The sequence below is a fragment of the Telmatherina bonti genome, assembly GCF_933228915.1.
Source record: "Telmatherina bonti genome assembly, chromosome: 15".
NCBI classification, from domain to species: domain Eukaryota; kingdom Metazoa; phylum Chordata; class Actinopteri; order Atheriniformes; family Telmatherinidae; genus Telmatherina; species Telmatherina bonti.
The window spans coordinates 18,102,086-18,121,332 of NC_136613.1; the positions used below are offsets into that span (position 1 = coordinate 18,102,086).

Here is a 19,247-nt window from a genome sequence, read left to right on the forward strand (position 1 = left end):
CACTGATCCCCAGTCTAGACCTTGCCTACATCCTCCGCAGCTCCTCCATTTCTGCACACTCAAACAGCTAAAATAATAATGCCACAACATGTTCACAGTGTTTATACATCATCTTGAACGTGAACAACTCTGTCTACTTTGTTAAGCAATTACTCTTCAAGCGACAGTAAATCCATCATGTTCTTGCTCAGATCTATGTGTTGGGATGCCCCCCACCCCTCCGAGTACAATTCTTTTGTGCAGTCACCCAGACCCTAAAAAGGACACACGAACATGCTTCTTTTTTTGTTTATGTTTTTGCCTGGCCAGCATCTGCTTCTTGTCGACACTGGTTCAAAATGCATCTATTTCTAGCTTGTAGACTGGTCTTTCTGAGCGTTGTCACTGGGGTGCTCCAGCTGTCAAACTGATGCAAGAATGGACTGAATGAAATTCAACTGCTTAACTGTTTTCCATCAGTTTTTTTTCCCTTTCCGGGGAGCTTACATGTATGTTATGGGACCAATTACCCATGAGAGGGACACTGTCAGAGCTGCAGCACTCGGTCTCTGGCTTTCAGTTATCTAATTATTTAATTATTTACAGAAAAGCAAATCTCCCCCGTGGAATGTGCTATGTTGAATAATGATGTCAGTTTGTTTTTACATCTATGTGACAGCTCATAGTGTCTGGTCCTGGAGCTACCCTTCATGTCTTTACTGAGGTGGTTGTAACTGAGGAGACAGAGCAATTGTCTGCCAACCCGGAAGGTCATGGTTTAATTCCCGGTTTTCCCAGATCAGATGTCAAAGTGTCCCTGGGCAAGACACTAAAACCTCATGTTGCTTTCATCAGCTTGTAAGTATATGTGAAGGAGGGATGGGAGCCCTGCGTTGGTTGTCATGCTGTATCAACGGCCAGTGGGATGGTGAGTGTGGGAAACACCAGGAAAGTGCTGCATACATACAAGAGATTTGCCATTTACATATTACCTGGAGAACAAACTATTTAAAGGACATTCCAAAACTTTTTTATTTTCATGTTGGCTTTTTTTTGTTCTGTCTTTGTCAAAAGGATCCCACACTGCTTCAGTGATACGAAGAACCAGGCTGTGTGAAGGATTCATCACTCTGTGTAACCTTTTGCCGCTGATTTTCAGTGCAGTTCTTGTGTCATTTGGCATACCTCAGCCTTTTCGCCCTGTTTCTCTTCTTTAAGAATGGCTTTATGACAGCCACCCTTCAGTTGAGACCATTTATGATAAGATTTGAGCAAACAATAGATAGGTCTATGCATTCTGTCCTGTTAGAGGTCTTCACTAGATTTTTTTCCTGTTTCCAGAGGATTTCACTTTCCCGTTCTCGTCACAAGCTGCAGGTCATTTTTAGGTCTTTTATCCTCCACATTTTCAGATTCCTCTAAAAATGACTGAAAGAGCAGCTAGTTTTCAAAGAAAGCGTGGTGAACTATTACTCAAGTCTTGGCTCAAACTTTGCTCCGCAGTAGATGGTAGCAACACTACACCAGTTGAATAGGCTGCAATTACACATCAATATAAATATGGGCTTTATTTATAAGACAAGTGAGGATGTGCTCACATCTATACAACTTCATAATAGTGACCAATGTGAATGCTGAGAAATGAAAAAACACATTAGAGATGACTGTCACAATCAAAATGAACCCACAGGTGTAGACGTAAACAATGCCTATAATGTGTTCAGTTTAAGCAGTGCATTTAGAATGAAAACTGTAAAAGTATTTTTTTTCAGCTTGTAAACTGACCCATTAGATTGCTGCTAGCTCTGAGTAACAAATCAAGCATCAGTATATCTTGACTAAGCAAGTGCCATGTATCTTCTCTCACTCCTGATGTTCAACCTGCCAGAGTGGTTTACTTTATTCGCAGCTTTGCCACAACTGCATTTACTCCAAATTGGCTCCTACATTTGAAACAACAATGAATCATAATGTTATTTATTTCAAAATCTGGCCATATGCTTTCAGGTAAAGTGAAGTCTGTATTTTATTCACACTGCTGGGAACCTATAGTGGTTAGTATGCATGTGATGGTGCATACCTTGAGCGCTAAATGTGGATGAATGCTCGGGTTATTTAAAAAGGGGTAATGCAGCATTCATAAAAAGGCTCAAATGAAACTCTGAAATCCTTTTAATAGTGGCATTTATTCCAAGTTACCACCAATACATGTTTATTTAGCTGTAAGGATTAAGCCATCTTTCAGTGCACAACACAATTCACACACTTCACCACCTCTGCTCTTCATTTTAATATGTATGGCTTCTTCTATTAGTGGTTAACATTCAGCATGCTGTATAATGTCATATAAGATGCTGTCTCTACGGTGGCTGTAGCTGAGGGGGAGAACAGTGGGGGCTTCAAAAAGGTTTATTCCCCAACATTCCCAGGCCACCTGTCAACATATCCTTGGGCAAGATGTTGAACTCTCCATTACCTCCAATGTTTTTCTCACTGGCATGTTGTTTGGGATGAAAACATCATTTGTAATGTGAAATCTCAAAGATCCCTCTCAATAAAGCTGTCAGGCGTTAATATCACAGCTGTGTGGATTTTACCATAACATAAGAGTATCACATCTACTTTGGACTCAGATTCTTTACTGACAGTTCCTAATGACATTCTTCGTTTAAAAAAATGTCAATAAGTGTATTGATCTTTTGAATATTTAATCTGGGCTGGGTAAGCATCATGAATGATCAAAGTCTGTCAAAGTTAGTTTTAAGTTTGGTAGACAAGATGGGCAGCTCAGATCATTTCATAAAGAGTTATGTGATCCAGTTTTTTGCCCAGTGATGAACTTTTATTTAAAACTACCTGATGTTTGCAAAGTTTCTTCCAAGCCTATTGCCATGGGAACAGAGCTGGATCTGTGTCCTCTGCACAACTGTCTTTTTTTTTCCAAAATCATCTTACATCGTTCACATCGCATGTTAAATACCCCATCATAACCATGTCCGCTTTCTTTTATCTTTTAAAAAGATGCTTTTGCTTGAAAAGTTCACTCATGTCTGTCACCGTCGAGTGACAGTGCTGATGGAGCATTATCAGCTGGCTGAAAAGAGGAGAGCTTTGTCACAGATGTAGAAACAGACTCACCAAAGATCATCCCATTTTATGTAAGGAGCTATCTCAACTTGTGCAGGTTTGGCCAATTTGCCAACATAAACCCACATTATTAGTGGAAGAAAGAGCAATAATGACATTATTTTGCTAATTTTAATTCCACTGTTTTGACTTTATAGTGAGCACGGTCTGCTGCAAGGTCAACCTAATTTTCGATTAGTAATCTATATTTTTTAGATTGGATTCATCAACTAACAGACCATTCAGCCCGTCTGCACAGCTGCCAGCAAGATGTATGAAGAGGAGTTAAAGGGGAAACTGACATTCCTAAATATATTTTTAGAGTCTTAATATAATCACTAGTAATATATCAGCAATTCTGAATCTTCAAATATTAAATCAGAATATTTTGGATGCTGAATATGTTTCATAAACAGCATGTGTAATGGTTTACGTCTGGTTACAGTGTCAGTCATTGTCATTGTTCATCACATCTTTGCGCTGCTTTTCCTACTCTGGCACTGTTATCACTTTGGAACCATTTTTAGAACACTGTGGGGCAGTAAACACAGTTTCCATGGAAACATCACAGAGACACACATTGATAAGCGGATTGGAGCAGCTGTATTTCTCTGATGACGAATGAAACCTCAAAAGCTTGAGAGGGTTTCAGCTGGCGAACACAATTAAGCACTGGCCATATATTGGGTAAGAGGGATCCACATAAGCAGAGGAATCTGTTTGATTTTCTTTATGAGAAAGATAACAAACGACTCTTATCAGGTTTTGCCACAAGCACCCACTGCATCGCCAGCCAGACGGTGGCTCTGCGTGTGTGTCTGTGAGTAGTTGCAAATGGGCAACATTTTCCAATTAGATTTTACCTTACAAATGGATATATTGATCTGTTGTAGCTGTTCTCATCAAGCTGGGGAGAAGCAATCAGGCACAGTTTCAATTTGCATGACTCAATATGCTGAAGAAGACGAAGAGCACAAAAAAACATGGTTTAAGAATAATCATCCCAAGAATCCCAGTGTAAAGGAATTCAAGCAAATAATTGATGAAATATCTGACAAAATGTTTAATATTGTTTGGTTGTTTGCAATAACCCCAAAGTGAAAAACAAAACAGATAACACCATAATTAAGAGCAGGGAAAAAAAATGCTTAAAAAATTATGCTGAAAAGCAAATACAAAAACAGAAAGATGGTTTTTGAGAGACAGTTTTAGGAGGACTTTATTAAAAGCAGAAAAAGAGAGAAAGAACAAAGAAAGAAAGAACAAAACCTACAAAAGTGAAGAAAAAGTTACATAAATGGCATATTCCAAGAATTTAACAGTATTAAATAAAGAATATAAATAATAAAAAAAATTGAAATGTGGAAAGAAAACAAAAAAAGAAAGAAAAAAATGCTGAAAATGTGTTGAACAAACGTGGAGCATCACAGTTACCATTCAAGAAGGAATGTGCAAAGTTTAGATTTTTGTGACATTTCAATTCATTAAACCTAAGCAGCATTTATATATTTTCAATCAAGGATGATTCAGAATGGACTTTTTTCTTTTTTTGAGAACTAGTCTTTGTAATGTAGTTACCTTTCCTAGTAGACAGTATCTGAGATATTATTGATCCCTGCTGTTGTATACAGAGGCATGTTTTGTGTGTTGAGCTTACATGCACTGCGTTTCAAGTCTTCCTACGTCATGCACCGAGACTCAGCTGTACACAGAGAAAACAGCTATGCAGCTATTGGTGCCATGAGAGCTTTTTTGACAGCAACACATCTACCTTCTGTGGCTCTTGTGGTCCTAAAAGGCCTGCTCAGAAAGAACAAGATCACTGACCTATAAACAGACGTTTTCCTACATAACGCAGAGAACACACACTACCTGCACGATGAATCGATTTTGAGTACCTGTGATCTACAAGATGAAATTGCACTGTTTCAACAACATAATGTTAAGTAAGCTAATGATGGATGGGAATATGTTAGTACTTAATACTTTGTCTGAGAAGCTTTGACACCTTTAAGGAGTTTACATTTGTCATGCTGTTGCTGTATTGAGTAGGAATCAATAATGGTGAGCCTCAGCAATGAACTGGTTGCTCTGATGGGTCAGTTTTCTAATGAAAAGGAACCTTCAGGGGAAAGAATGACACGACCGGCCTCTGTCAGCTACTGCAGTTAGACCTTTGTCATTTTTATGTAGGAGCTGTGATTGTCAGACAAAGGTGGAGGCATCCAGGAAAGCCATGTTTTGCTGCAAAACCAAAGGAGCAGGGGTTGGCTGCCTGAGTGAGCTGTAAAAATGTGATAATTTAGTTCTTTGAAAATCCCTATTCTAAATTACCATATCTACAGCAAAGGAAATATGGGTCGAATTGGTGCCTGACACTCAAATCAGTGCAGCGTTCAAAAGCTACAGTGAGCCACTGGTGAAATAATTGAAAATGGTAATGAATGCCTGCTATTACCAGGTCAGCAAAAGACAATCTACCATCCTGTTCGAAAATGGAAAAGCCCAATTTCCCATGATGCAGAGGAGCTTCAGGCAAGAATGCATAAACAGCACCTTCAACATAAACACCATGCATTGTAACAGCAGAAATGCAGAGGATGTAAATCATGTTAATCACTTGCTGGCAAGTTGATTTAGGGTGACAATAACAGAGAAGAGGAGGAAGGGCTTTATAATGTAAAAGATTTGTCTGTGTCATTTTGTAATAAAACCATAAATGTAGTGAAAACTAGCAGTTCCCACCACTACAGTCACTTCACAAGCAGAGATGCAGAAGTGTGGCAGCATCAGGCAAAGCTTGTTGATGAATCCATTTGGCACAGAAGTAATCACAGCTCTAATGGTTTCTCTGGGAATTATGCCCTTGCTTGTTGAAGTGAGTGAGAAACAACATGAAAGACATCGTTGTTTTGAGGTTATCAAACTTATAAACAGATAAATGAAATTGATATGACTTGCTCATCTCTAACTAGTATTCCCATTGTGATGGAGGGGAAAAAAACCCACAAATAAATCATGTCTCATGATGATGTATAAAGCTGGAGTGGAGCACGCACAACATAAACAGGCATTAGGATGCATCATTTTATGTACAACTAATGATGCCACAGCTCACTTTGGCATGTTTACCTTCATCTTTGGCAAACATATAAAGGTTTTTTCGAGGATTATTGCCTCAATTAATCGATTTGGTAATGTGAGTGCAATCCTAAACAATAAAGATCGCTAACACTTATGCCATTTGTTGGAGCAAGGAAAAAGGCACTTTTTTGCAGTTTCATTATAAGAGATGGAAAATGGAAATAATTTTGGTAATAATGAAAGACACAAAAGTCATCAATTATTTAAAAATTTTAATTAGTTTGGCAGCAGGTGGCTCTCCATGAAATCTAGCCATTAATTTTCTATTGCAAGCATCTAAATCCTGCAAAAATAAAACCTGTATTACTACACTGCAGAACTTGATACTCATTAGTCTTTTCTTTGTAATTGGTAAAATTGCTGCAAAAATCCCAGTTGGATACACAGGAAATACATTTAATATCCTTCATTAGTTTTTTCTGGCTACTGTTAACACACAATTCAGTGAAGACACATGCAAAGAAGTTGATTCATTTATGTGATAATTGCCATAATACTTACATAAAGTATAATTGTAATATAAAAGACTGTTCAAGGATTAAAAAAAATGTTTTTATAGTCTTTTTGTTTTTTGTGTGTTTTAACATGCATGCTCCAGCCTCACACACTTCACCTGGATTTCTTCATTTTTTTTCTTTTCTTTCAAGCAAATTAGTAAAATTGAGTAAAATAAATGAACAAAAAAACCCCTTACATACCAGTTAAGTTAATATCAGACATATAACATTCTCATGGGGCTCTGAGTGGACTTTTTATGTCTGAAATGAGAACAAGGTGTTTATCAGTTGACATGAACCTACCCAGACCACTGGGACAAGGCCTTTTCTATTCCACCCACACCCTCTGGTACTCGCTCCCACAATACAACCGAGACACTACAGATCAAATTGCAACTAAAAACTCGCCCTTTTTGTTCATCTTTTATCATATAAACTATTTTTTAATTCATCTTCATTTGTGTTATTTTTTCATCTTTACTTCATCAACTGATCTAATTATAGTCTACATTTGCATTAGTTGCTTCTCTCGTTCTCTTATCTTTTACCTTACTATCTTATACACTGGAATGTCTCCAGAAATAACACAGGGAACTTGCTCATGTCAAAAACTTTTTCAACAGTATTTTGGCATCTCTTGCATTAGTTGCTATTTTTCTCACCTTTTTTTTTTTATCCAGATATGTTACATTTTACAGATATTTTACAGACTATTTTAATTTTTAAAGCATTTGTCGTGCCTTTTTGATTTTTAAAAACATTCCTACAATAAATAAAGAAATAAATTTGAGGTAGACGTTGATATTTTACAATCAACCAATCAGCTTCTTCCTTTTTGACATGGAGATTTTAAAACTGTAAATTATAAAGTTTTCCAAATGAACGTACACATGGAGCACACGTCTGCACACACACACAAACACACACACACACACACACACACACACACACACACACATACACACACACACACACACACACACACACACACACACACATACACAACTAAACACACAAAAGTTTAAGCTTTCATTCCTGACTCAGGGGAGTCAACAGGGCTGCAGGTGTTTGGAGGCGATACCATTCATGTAGCATAAGTCGCCTGTTATCCAATAAATTCCTAATTTCCCTCTGGTAAACCTGAACACATCACTTAATCTGTTAAGTAACATAACAAGGAGTCTTGGGAGAAATTTAACTTAACAGTGTTTGTAAGAAAATCCTATGAATGCTATATAGTAACTGGAAAGTGCAGTCTAATTAGTCTAATTGTCCTTAATGGGCGGAATGAGTATCTGAACATTTAGATAAACACAATATCTTCAGGTTTGACACATCTTTGCTGTTTGGCAGCTGCAGTCCAACTCAAAAGTTTAAATGACAGCAGAGAGAATGGATGATCTCAGCGGTAAAACAAGGACAAAGTGCAGCAACACCTAGATAATTCGTTAGCAGCTGGAGAGTTTTTTTTTAAAAATTTTTTTTAATCTTTTATTTTTTATTATTCCAAGAGGAAATAATTGCAGTATTATAATCTTCCCTGCCAAACTACTTGGATAAATTTTGGCTTAATAAGCTTAAATATCTCAGCAGTGTTAACACTTCATACAGATATTTGAAAAGTTTTCAAATCTCCGCTTTTTGAGAACCTCTTAATGTTGTGAGGCGATTGCTTTACTTTTAATCATGAAGCTCCTTCATGCAGCAGACCTCTGCAAAACAAAGAAACTGTCATAAATCTGGTCTGTTTACATCTTCCAGCAGTAGATAACAGTGTGATGAAACCTGCATGCAAAACATCAGGAACACACACGTTCGCACTGTCGGATCCTGCCTTTGTTGTTTAAAGTAAATTAGAAATGGCCAAGAGCTAAGTAGTTTCCATAAAAACTGTATTTGTCTTAGGCCTACTTGTCAGATAAAATAAAGACTTAGGACATATTTATTTTCCTTGATTCTTTATTTCTACTTGTTATTATTATTATTATTATTATTATTATTATTATTATTATTATTATTATTATTATTATTATTATTATTATTATTATTATTATTATTATTATTATTCAGTTGTTGAAGCCTCCTCCAGCCCACTAGATGGCAGCATTGTATTATTACCTATAATTAATCCACTGCTCTAATAAAACAACAGTAACATATTAATCAGAGGATCAACTTGAAATAAACCAGATAAATGTGGTCTATCAGTCCATTTTGATTTACCGCAATACATTATTTACTGTAATGTCGTTGCATCAGCATGCAAGTAATGAGAGTTATGGAGAAAATTTGTCTTTAGACCAATGTGGAGGTTATGGTTGTGGAGGAGTGAAATTGTTTGTGAATGTTTAAAAACGAAACTAATGACTTATTCTGTGAGCAATAGCGTTGCAGTGACCTAATTATCTCTGGGGACAGTCACAAGGGTGTGCTTTGTTTTTCCATTGTAAGTGTTAAGCCTGTCTGTTAAATCCTCCAAATCTGGCCACTCCCAGGTCCTTTTTCTCCCAACTGCATCACAAATCAGGGCAGCAGATGCAACAAAGTTTCCAGTGATTGTATCTTCTTACCTCCTGTATCTTTAGCCTGCTATAGTGATCAAATATTATTTCTAACCATTTTTTTTTTTTTTTTACATACAGTACATAGACAACCAGCCTGGACGTAACTTGCAACCCTGCTTCAAGCTATGTGCAGAAATGTTTTCTGGCTGCCATGTGCTCGGAGCCTCAGGGACAATAAATCATTTTAGCTCAGTGCTGCTTACAAGTTCATCACTTCCCTTGAGCTGCTGTTGCTGCTCACCATCGCTTTTTCACAGCCTGTTTTGACTCAACGGTGATGCATTGTATTTCCAAAGCCTCCAGCAGAGCCCTTCCCTGTGCAAGATATGACTGTTATTTTGTTAAGCCTCATCAAGATATAATCAGACATAAAACTTGAGGACTAGTTCCAAGGAAAAACACTGAATATTAAGACAAACACTCTTCAGTCCTTATGGTTTTTTGTCCCCCCAGCAAGTTCTACTTTATTTCACTGGAAAGGCTTCCACTATTGAAAGAAGTTTTTGTGAGGGGATGTAAACAACATACTTCCTCTCTTTTTTTCCATTAGATGGCAAAGAAACAATATTTTCCACCTCTTGTCAAACACCAAACCAGATGTGGAGTCCACTAAACCTCACACGAGTCTGAAGTCCTGGGAACAGTTGTTCTTAAAAATATAGCGTACAATATTACTTTATTAGTAAAGATACACAATGCAAAGTATCTTAAAGCTTTAAATGAAGACATATGCTGTTATGTTGAGGTAAAAAAGATTTAAAAGAGAAAATAATCATTTGTTGCAGCCTGTGAAAATATAATTTTATTAATCTCAGATAAAAAATAAAGGCAGAAAAGACTAATATGTGCTGCTTCAACACCTTCAGGCAAGGAAAGATATTCTATGCTATGGTGTTTGTACAGGAAGAGCTCTGGTTATTTGAATCCATGGTGTTTAATCTTTTATTTTTTTAAACACAGGCATTTCCAGATGCATCATATTCTCTGTCAGGCAGCAGCATCTCAGTTGTTACAGTTCGCTTTATTTATGCTTTATTCAGCTTTAACTGACATTAAGAAAGCACCAACAAACATACTTTTTTGGGCCTTTCGGTTTAACGTTACAAGTAAAACGTGTAAATGGGCTCATACCAAAATAAAACTGGTCTCTTTTATGTTACAGGGAAACTAAACTAACTGTAGCTGTTATGCTGTGAATGCCTGCAGGTTAGGATTAAAAAAAAAAAAAAGATAGAAAAAGCTTGCTAGTATTAGATTAACGAATTAAAATAAAATAAAAACATTTTAAAAGGAAAAAAAAGGTGTCTGAGGAAAACACAGTGATCAGAGTCATATCCAGCAAACTTTCAGCTTTGGACTGTTTCTTAAAGATGATATCTTCATAATGTTTAGAATTTGAATAGAAAGCAGAGCTGCTTTTGCGTCCATGTTATGTTTTAGTGGACAATTTTTATTGCATTTTTGCCATTTGTCATTCTTGCCACTTTGCCTTGTTGTATTAAGTTAAATCTGTCCTGCGTCTATTTCTGAACTGTAAATCTTATTCAAGTTGAGGGACCCCCCTTTATACATGGGCCCCTGGGCTTGTGCCCATCCTATTCAACGTTCTGTACATGAGCTGAATAATTTCAAATCCAGATGGTTTTAAAGGCTCTTTGTTTTTGGATTATGGAAAATACTCTCAGAACAGCAGCAAGTGTTGTTCAAAACCTTTAGAGGTCGGCTCAAAGACAGCTGCTAATTCATTTTTGTGAAACGAGAATCTCTTAAGTTTTACTTTATCATAAATCTGAACAGGGACTTTAGTCATTCATTCAGCTTCTGTTATACTGCATAATGACCTGACACATTAAGGAATGCCTGCAGGCCAGAACTGTTCAACCAAGTCATGCAACTCCCCATATGATGCCAACTTTCCTCTCGATAAACTGCCACCCCCTTGTTTTAGCCCGTTCACAGTGTCTTTCATTTTCTCAGTGGTTTGTAACCATGGTGGCTGTTGTGTTTTGTGCAGCGCTTCAGCTGCTTTTTTTATTTGCAATTAGACGCCACAGGATTACCTCAATTTGCCTCTGCTGCCTGCCATCATCCCCATTTCACAATACTTATTCTTAATTAAGAACATAACATGAAGTAAGACAGAAGAAAAAAGTTTGAAGAAATGATCAGCCATAAAGGATTAGTGTTGTGTTTGGGTGAGGAAGACACCATCGACAGATTAACTGTGTGTGATACTTTGCCTATAATTTATTGCCTTTTACTAAAGGCTAAAACTGATCTGCAGAGCCATGAAAAGTAAGCTAACAGTCTGGTCATAAAGCTCCCACTTACTTATTTTTAGTCCCAAATATTCACAGAATTTTTTCCTGAAAACTGTTCAATGTTTCTGTTTCTAACGTTTTTTCATTTTCACCACCAGTTGAGTCAATCTTCATCTTGTTTCCTGTTTTATTTATGTGTTCTGCTGCATTTACTTCCTGCTTTTCTGGCACACCTGGTCCTTTATAGCTGATTACGACACCTGCTTGTCATTTTTCATTTGTCCCTCAGGATATAATCTGCTTGATTTCCTTTGTTCTTTTCCAGATCAACTGTTTGTCATAAATAGACTCACTAATGCAGGGGTGCCCAAGTCTGGTTCTTGACGTCTAGGCCCTACTATCCTGCGTCCCTTCTTCCAAATCTACGTCAAATGGGTTAATTCCCGCCTCATGCTCATGCCATTCAGCTCTGGCTGGTAATGAAACATTAACTGATTCAGGTGTGTTGGTGTTGGAGATGGGTTGCATCTAAAAGTTGCAGGATGGTCGAGTGTGAGAACAGGACTTTGGCACTTCTGTGTGAATGAGACTGAAGATATGTTCATGTGTCAAAGTAAACATTTTCAATTTGAAAATTGTACATATACCAGCACAAAAAAAGTCAATGGGAAAGTTTTAGAAACAAGGTTTAACATCAATATAGTTAACAATGTGTATAATGATGTCTCTTCCTTGTCATGGTTTAATTGATCATTTTCCAACTTTTTTTCATTTGACATTTAAACATTAACAATGTTTTCAAAAATACTGTAAATGATAAATAATGATAAAAAAATTTTTAAAAAACCAAAAAAAACCAGCAAAGACATTTAAAAATTTCTCATTGTTTTAGTTTGATGCGATGGAGTTCTGGATTACCAAAACGTAATGAAAAGATTTTATTCACAAAGGTGTGCCAAACATAGTTATTTAAAAAACCATAAAACTGTAACTGGAAAAATAGTTGGACAGAAACTTGCTTTGAATCTAACTTCAGGTGAGCATATTTCACACTGAAATCTATTTCACACTTCTTATATTCATACACCCTGATGGGAACCACCAGGACAAAAAGACAGATGAACTGACCGACTCCCATCTTAAAGTAATGAAGAACCAGCAACCTCCTGATGACCATTTACACCGTGCAAATGAAAAACTCAGAACAAATGGTTGGTTAATTCCACCAAAAAGGAAGATATTTACATCTTCTTTTAAAGTAATCTCTTATTATCAATATATGTTCATATTTGGCAGTTGAAGTATTTACACATTATTTTTGATGGATATAAACAAATTCCTGGAAAAGTGAAGGATCCAAAGCAGTGTTGAAAAGAAGAGTCAGTCAAATTCCTGAACAATGATGATAGTATGATTTCATCACAAGGAAAATATTTATGTCAAGTTATTGCTGCCAAAGATAGTTCTTCAAACTGTTCAGTCAAAGGGAGTATTTTGTTTTTCTTCCTTTTTTTCATACTGTTGGTGCATATTGATTTAGTTTGTTAAAAACAAATAACAGTGCATTTTGCCCCACATTGTTCACATCTGATTGCATTTACCTCATTACAAGCTTTAAAACCTTAGAACTAAAAGAACAATTTTTATTTGACATGGCTGCATTGGGTGAAATAGGACATCCTGGTGCGTTGCACTGTAAGTGACATGACTGTATAAGAAAATGTCAGATAAAAAGATTTTGTCTGATGTGTTTTGTTTTTCAGTGACTCACCCCAATAACAGTTGGATGCCTGCTGTCTGCCAGCTGCTGCGGCTGCTGTAACAGCCAGCGCATCACTGGAACCTTCCCATGCACATCCTCTATTCACTAACACACACACACACACACACACACACACACACACACACACACACACACAGGTTCAGACAGACACACTCATACATACATAGGGAGCATGGAGGCTGTGACACTAATGAATACATTTGATTACAGATTTCTGAACCACCACTATGAAGCTCCTACAGTTTACACTACAACTATGAAGGGAATTTTCAATAGAAGCAGGAAAATGTATGCAACAAATAGGCAAAGACGCATTTTGCTTGATTTCTATGTTTAAAATGTACAGGATATTTGCAGAGTTGTATTTTTCAGACATTTACACAAGCAGACTTAAAGGTGAAAAAAAAGTTTAAATGACAAAACAGAAAACATAACTTAGTCACTTTTCTTTGACTGTAAAGAAACAGATTAAATGTGTACACAGATGGAAAAAAAACCTAAAACATATTTAAAGCTTGGTACTCCTACTGTGGTTCTGAAGATGACTGATTAAATATTTGCTTTTGGGCCACTCTAGTGTTTGTCATGTTGGGAGGATGCCCTGTTTGACCATGAAACAAACCATTGAGAATTGCCCACTTGGCCAGCAATGAAAAGACGGGATTGGATTAGGGGTTGCTGAGACCTCCTTGGATACCGGATACCAGTGCACTGGATTGATGGTGATTCGTTTTGTTCCCTTAAAAGCTCTGTTTTTGTGAAAAGCTGCCTTTTATCACAGTCCACAGAAGAAATGTCCAGCATGAGAAGAGAGTGTTAATATCAGAAAACTCCTGCACACACGCATGTGTGTTTCCAAAGACTTTTCAGGGTTTCTTATCTACTAATTCTGAAAATGTAAAAGTGTAAATGTGTAAGCAATGTGGGATGTTCTTGCCTACACTGAGAGAGTGGCGGTCCCAGGGTAGGTGTGGGATGTCTTCCTTCATTTTGGGGTAATAATTACATGATAAACTTTTATCAGGCCAATAAGAGTATTCATTATGAAGCGGCAGACATAGTAAATGATGGGACGTTCTACAGCACAGAACAGCAAAACATCCAGTAAAACACTCATACCTGGATGCAATTTTTGTTGTCCCTATTGTTTTTTTTTGTTTTTTTTCCCCCCATTCAGGTCATTTGCAATTATTTTAGTTAATGTGGTTGAGTTTTATCAGCATATCTTGCTATTCTGTGTGCCTTTGTATTTAGATTTTCCTAAGATGACTTTGTCTCACTCTTTATTTCTACATTTCTGCCACATTTTGTTCATTCTGTGTAACTTTGCATGCCATTTTATATTATTCAGTCCTTTTACATCTCTTCATCAAACAATGTTTGTGAATTTCTTGGCATTTTGTTTCTTATTTGAGTAATTAGCTACTGTCTTTTAATTCTTCCGTACATCGCTGCAGTTTCTAGTAAGTTTATTTATATAGTGCATTTAAACACAGTGTAGGCCTGTACTAAACTAAAGTGCTTTACAGAGTTAAAAGTACCATAAAAAAAAAGAAGATAAACACAAACAAGTAAAATTACAATTAAAATTTAAAATTTCTTTATCACTTTGTGGCTATTTTTCTTGTCTCATTTGGCTTATTTTATTTCTCCTTGTGGTAATTTTCTGATACATTTAAGCAGATTTAAAGCTCACTTCATTGTTATTTTTACTCTTTTGCAGTGAAAATTTTACGTCTCTCTTCACACTACATTTATGTATTTTTACATGTTTCTAGGATATAAGTAATATTTCTAGAATCTATTTGTTTTTATTATTTTTAAGAGTGCTGCTCCCCACTATTAAAAAAAAAACAAAAAAAAACAAAACAAAAAAAAACAACAACAACAAAAAAAGACATACCAACAAACTACACACCGGTGTCAGAAAAACACAAAATGCGCACATTTGTTGTGGAGTTATCCAGTAACACTTCTGCAGCTGAACTGTGGTGGTCTTTAACCTGCAGTAAGATTACTTCATGTTGTTGTTGACCATATGGAGATTTATTCACTCAGCCTTGTGACAACGTCTGTCATAAGGCATCAGCTGGATGTTTACTGGACTTTGCGCACATGACGGAAGAGGAGATGATGAGCTGAACTTCTTGAGAAGGTGAGGAGGGGAGGGGGAGAAGGCTGCGCGAGCACCGTCCTCCCATCAGTAATCCCCACTGCGGTGACGTCAGCCAGCCTGCCCATCTCCACAGAGACGCAGTATTGAGTGTTGGATCAGCCTGCGGCCAGTGTGCGTCCCAGGACACGGCATCAGTGTAGCTGGGGTTCAACTTTTTCAGCTCATCGCTCTGAACTTGGTGCGCTTTCGGAATCTTGCAGATAAAATGGGTAAGTTTTGCATTACAAACTGACCTTGATGATGTTTGCCACAGTTTTTATCAATACTGCGCGCTTCACAGAACTGGCTGTGGCGCACAAACTTTCGGGGCGCGTAGATTTAAAAAAAAACAAAAAAAACCAAAACCGTACTGAACTTTTACCACACGTGTGTAAAGGTGGAATCAGCTGGTCTACCTGACCCGTTTTCGTAAGAATCGGTATTCGAGCAGCCTGCTGAAGCAACCTGAAGAAAGCGATTAGAGAGATTATGTGGACTCATCCAGTCCACTCTCAGCGAGTCTGCGGAACTGTTAAGTCCAGGTCAGCTTTGCTTGCTTCCTTCATCGTATCTTCCAATGGCTTCCAATATTAGTGGGAATATTTTCAAAGGTTTGGTTCCAAATTGGCCACACCCTTCACGATCAGCCTCTATTGATCATTTGTGGTCAGAACTGACTGATCACTCGGCAGTGATTGACTTGAAGGTGAAAGGTTATAGCCTACTTTGTTCCCTAAAAGAACAGCGCATCATGTTTTGGAGGTAAATAATCCTTAAAAGTTGCTGGACACAACATGCTCCGTGGCTGAAGCCTGCATGTTGTGACTTTGTCATGCCAGAGCGTGCATATGCAAACTGAATTGCTGAGCCAAGTCTGTTCCAACTTTAAATGAGTTGCAAGTGTTGGCCATCTGTGCTCCCAACTCAGTGGCGTAGGGTTGGGAAGGCTGAGATGCAGTCTGTGGATGTTCTGCAACTTCTCACTTACTGCAAGACTTTTAAAACTGATGTTAATCTCTGAGATTTTTCTGTGAAAACATCTCCACTTGAGTCAAACAATAAAACTGCAGGATTTGATAGTTGTGAGCTGCTGAACTGGGTTTCGGACAACATTTAATAGTTTGTACTGTTTGCTACAGTGGTGCTGGGACTATAACACTGTGAGAAAGTGTATCAATGCTCATTAATTCACTCTGAAGCTCTCACAGAAGCGCCTTTGTGCTCCTAATTTGGAGCAGTTCCTTTGTGCGACTTCAGTAGCTCTTAACGTAGGGAGAGAAGTTCACTGAATTGTAAGTTTCATAGCGGATGCCCTGTGAACTAATTCCCCACAGACCCTTATTGACTGTCTCATAGAGGATATTACTCTGCATAGCAATCAACCTTTGTGCATTGTCCGCTCACTAAAGCTCCCATTTTGTATTCAAATATCCTCCAAGGCCCCTGTCATGAAAGATAGTGTAGCCTGTTGCAGACATGAGGAGACTCTTGTTGCTTTTAGAGCTCATTCTGGACACACTGCTGTGTTTAATGTGAAATAGCTGCTAAAACAGAAAACAGATTAACTTTGTCCAAGACACAGTCTGACCCAAAATAAACAGGATGTGTCTGTGTAGAGCTGTAAAGTGAAGATATCTTTCACTGATTGTATAATGTAAGTTTTTTTTGATTATGTGGCAACCCTTGCAGAGAGCCCACATATTTGTGAGTCTCCTTCATCCATGTTCTGAATGATTTAGCGGCACATTGGCTGTGTGTGTGTGTGTGTGTGTGTGTGTGTGTGTGTGTGTGTGTGTGTGTGTGTGTGTGTGTGTGTGTGTGTGTGTGTGTGTGTGTGTGTGTGTGTGTGTAGACAGTGGGAAGATAAGTTCAATTCAATTCAAGTTGGCTGCAGTCTATTGTCAGAAAACACATTTGATCTTTTGATGATAGTCAGCAGTATTTGGAGGAATTGTGGCTTCAGAGCCCCTAATTTTTCCAGTTAGTCCGGCTTAAAGTGTGCAGAGAATGCTCGCCTGTAGTGTTTTCTTGCATGGCATGATTGTGCTTATTTTGGCAGGTCACTCTTCCACTCTTGCAGATTGAACATCAGTGAAGATTGTCTGTGTTTTGTCTGTATTTTTGATTAAATTGTTGTCAGTGATGGGATACATTTGGGAAAATCAGCGGAGAAGATCTCATTCTCATAGTGAGGGGAAGCTAAATCAAGTTTTACTATATGTCTTTAGATAGTTTAATCATGTTCTTGAGATTTATGACAGTTAATCCAATACAGCACATTATGGACACAGCGTCTTTTTTTTTTTTTTTTTTCTGAGCCAGATCTTAATAACTACAAACAAGTGGGCTGTTCTTAAACTCATGAACTTTCTAGTCAGTGTTTTGTATTCACTTTGGGGGTCTTATGGAACAGGTCATCTAGGCTGCGTTTAAACCAGATCCAAATGTTACGTAAATTTTTTTTAGAAATTCAAAATAAGAAGAAACATTCATGTAAAAATACGTTGAAATGAACTTGTTGCTGTTGTTCTTTGGCTGAGCTTAAAGTGAGCTTCTGTTCTTTTTAAGGGGGGCATTTCTGAGCTGTTGTCAGCTTTGTGCTTGTCAATGCTGCACATTCCTGCCCCATCTAAAATAGGATGTCTGGAAATTGTAACATCAGTGATAACTGTTGCAGACTCATGTGGTGAACTCTATGTGCTGTGACCCTGCATCCTGAGTCAGAGGAGAGGAAAGACCCCTAACAGCCAGAGCCTGGTCAGTAAGGCTGTTTTGGCTCTTACGAAATCAACAACTTGACAGCCGTTGAGCAGAGCAATAACAGTCAGACCATCTCTTCCTACTTTTTGTTGACTCGTGTTTTTTTCTTTTGCTCAGAGGCAAACTGGAGGTCAGAAGCACATACTGCTGTTTTTAAGATTTACAGAGAAAAAGGACACAGGATTGAAAAAAAAAAGGGCACTCTGGGATGTTTAAAAGCAGAAGTTATTGCTGTCTGCTTTAATGAGTTTTTCTTGCTGACTTTAAAAAGATGCTTTCTTTGAATTTCCAATCTGAAATAGTGTTCAGTCCTCATGAAATATGCGCCAAAACTATAAAACTAAACCCACACTTCTTTGTCCTCATCAATAATCCCTAAATTGCTTTTGATTTGCAATCATTAATTACAACAAAGATCCTCCATAATGAGGTTGTTTCTTTCATAGTTGCATGATTTCTGGGCTTCTTCCCATTTGGCATTGCTTATGACTGAGCATCTTTGGTAATTGTACAACAGATGAAGCCCTTACAGTTCTTGCTGCAACTATGCAGCTCCTAAAAAAAAAAAAAAAAAAAAAAAAAAAAAAAAAAGAGCCCCCTTTAGTTCATTCAAGACTGTATTCATCTTCTCTTCCTGCTCCACTTTATTTCTCTTCAAATCTCCTTTCTTCCTCTCTCTGGGCTCCTTTAATCTCTACTACGTTCCTCCAGCCTTGCAGGTTTGCCAGAGCGCTCATGTTAATTTGCTGAGTTAATGACTCCTCTGACAACAAAGAGAGCCTTTGAGTATTGTGACAAGAATGATAGAAATAGAAGTTCCTGGGTGGAGGTGTGTGCTCTAGCATGTGCCTCGGACTGTCAGTTCTGCTAAAAACCTTCTGAACAGAAGGGATGCGAAATGGCTTGTGTGAGTTCACCTTGGTAATAGTCAAGGCAGTCGCTTTGCAGTCCCTATATGAAGGAAAAACACAGCTTTTA

The 19,247-nt window shown here is 37.6% G+C and overlaps 1 protein-coding gene across 2 annotated transcripts in view; it reads left to right on the top strand.

Annotated features, from left to right (window-relative positions):
* Positions 1-15,612: 15,612 nt before the first annotated feature.
* gpm6bb (glycoprotein M6Bb) overlaps positions 15,613-19,247 on the top strand; it is a 31,485-nt gene continuing 27,850 nt past the window's right edge. For both annotated transcript variants that reach the window (XM_079253985.1, XM_079253986.1), the window contains exon 1: positions 15,613-15,739. In XM_079253985.1, coding sequence (XP_079110111.1) covers positions 15,736-15,739 — 4 coding nt within the window. In that variant the 5' untranslated portion in view covers positions 15,613-15,735. The remainder of the gene's footprint in view (positions 15,740-19,247) is intronic.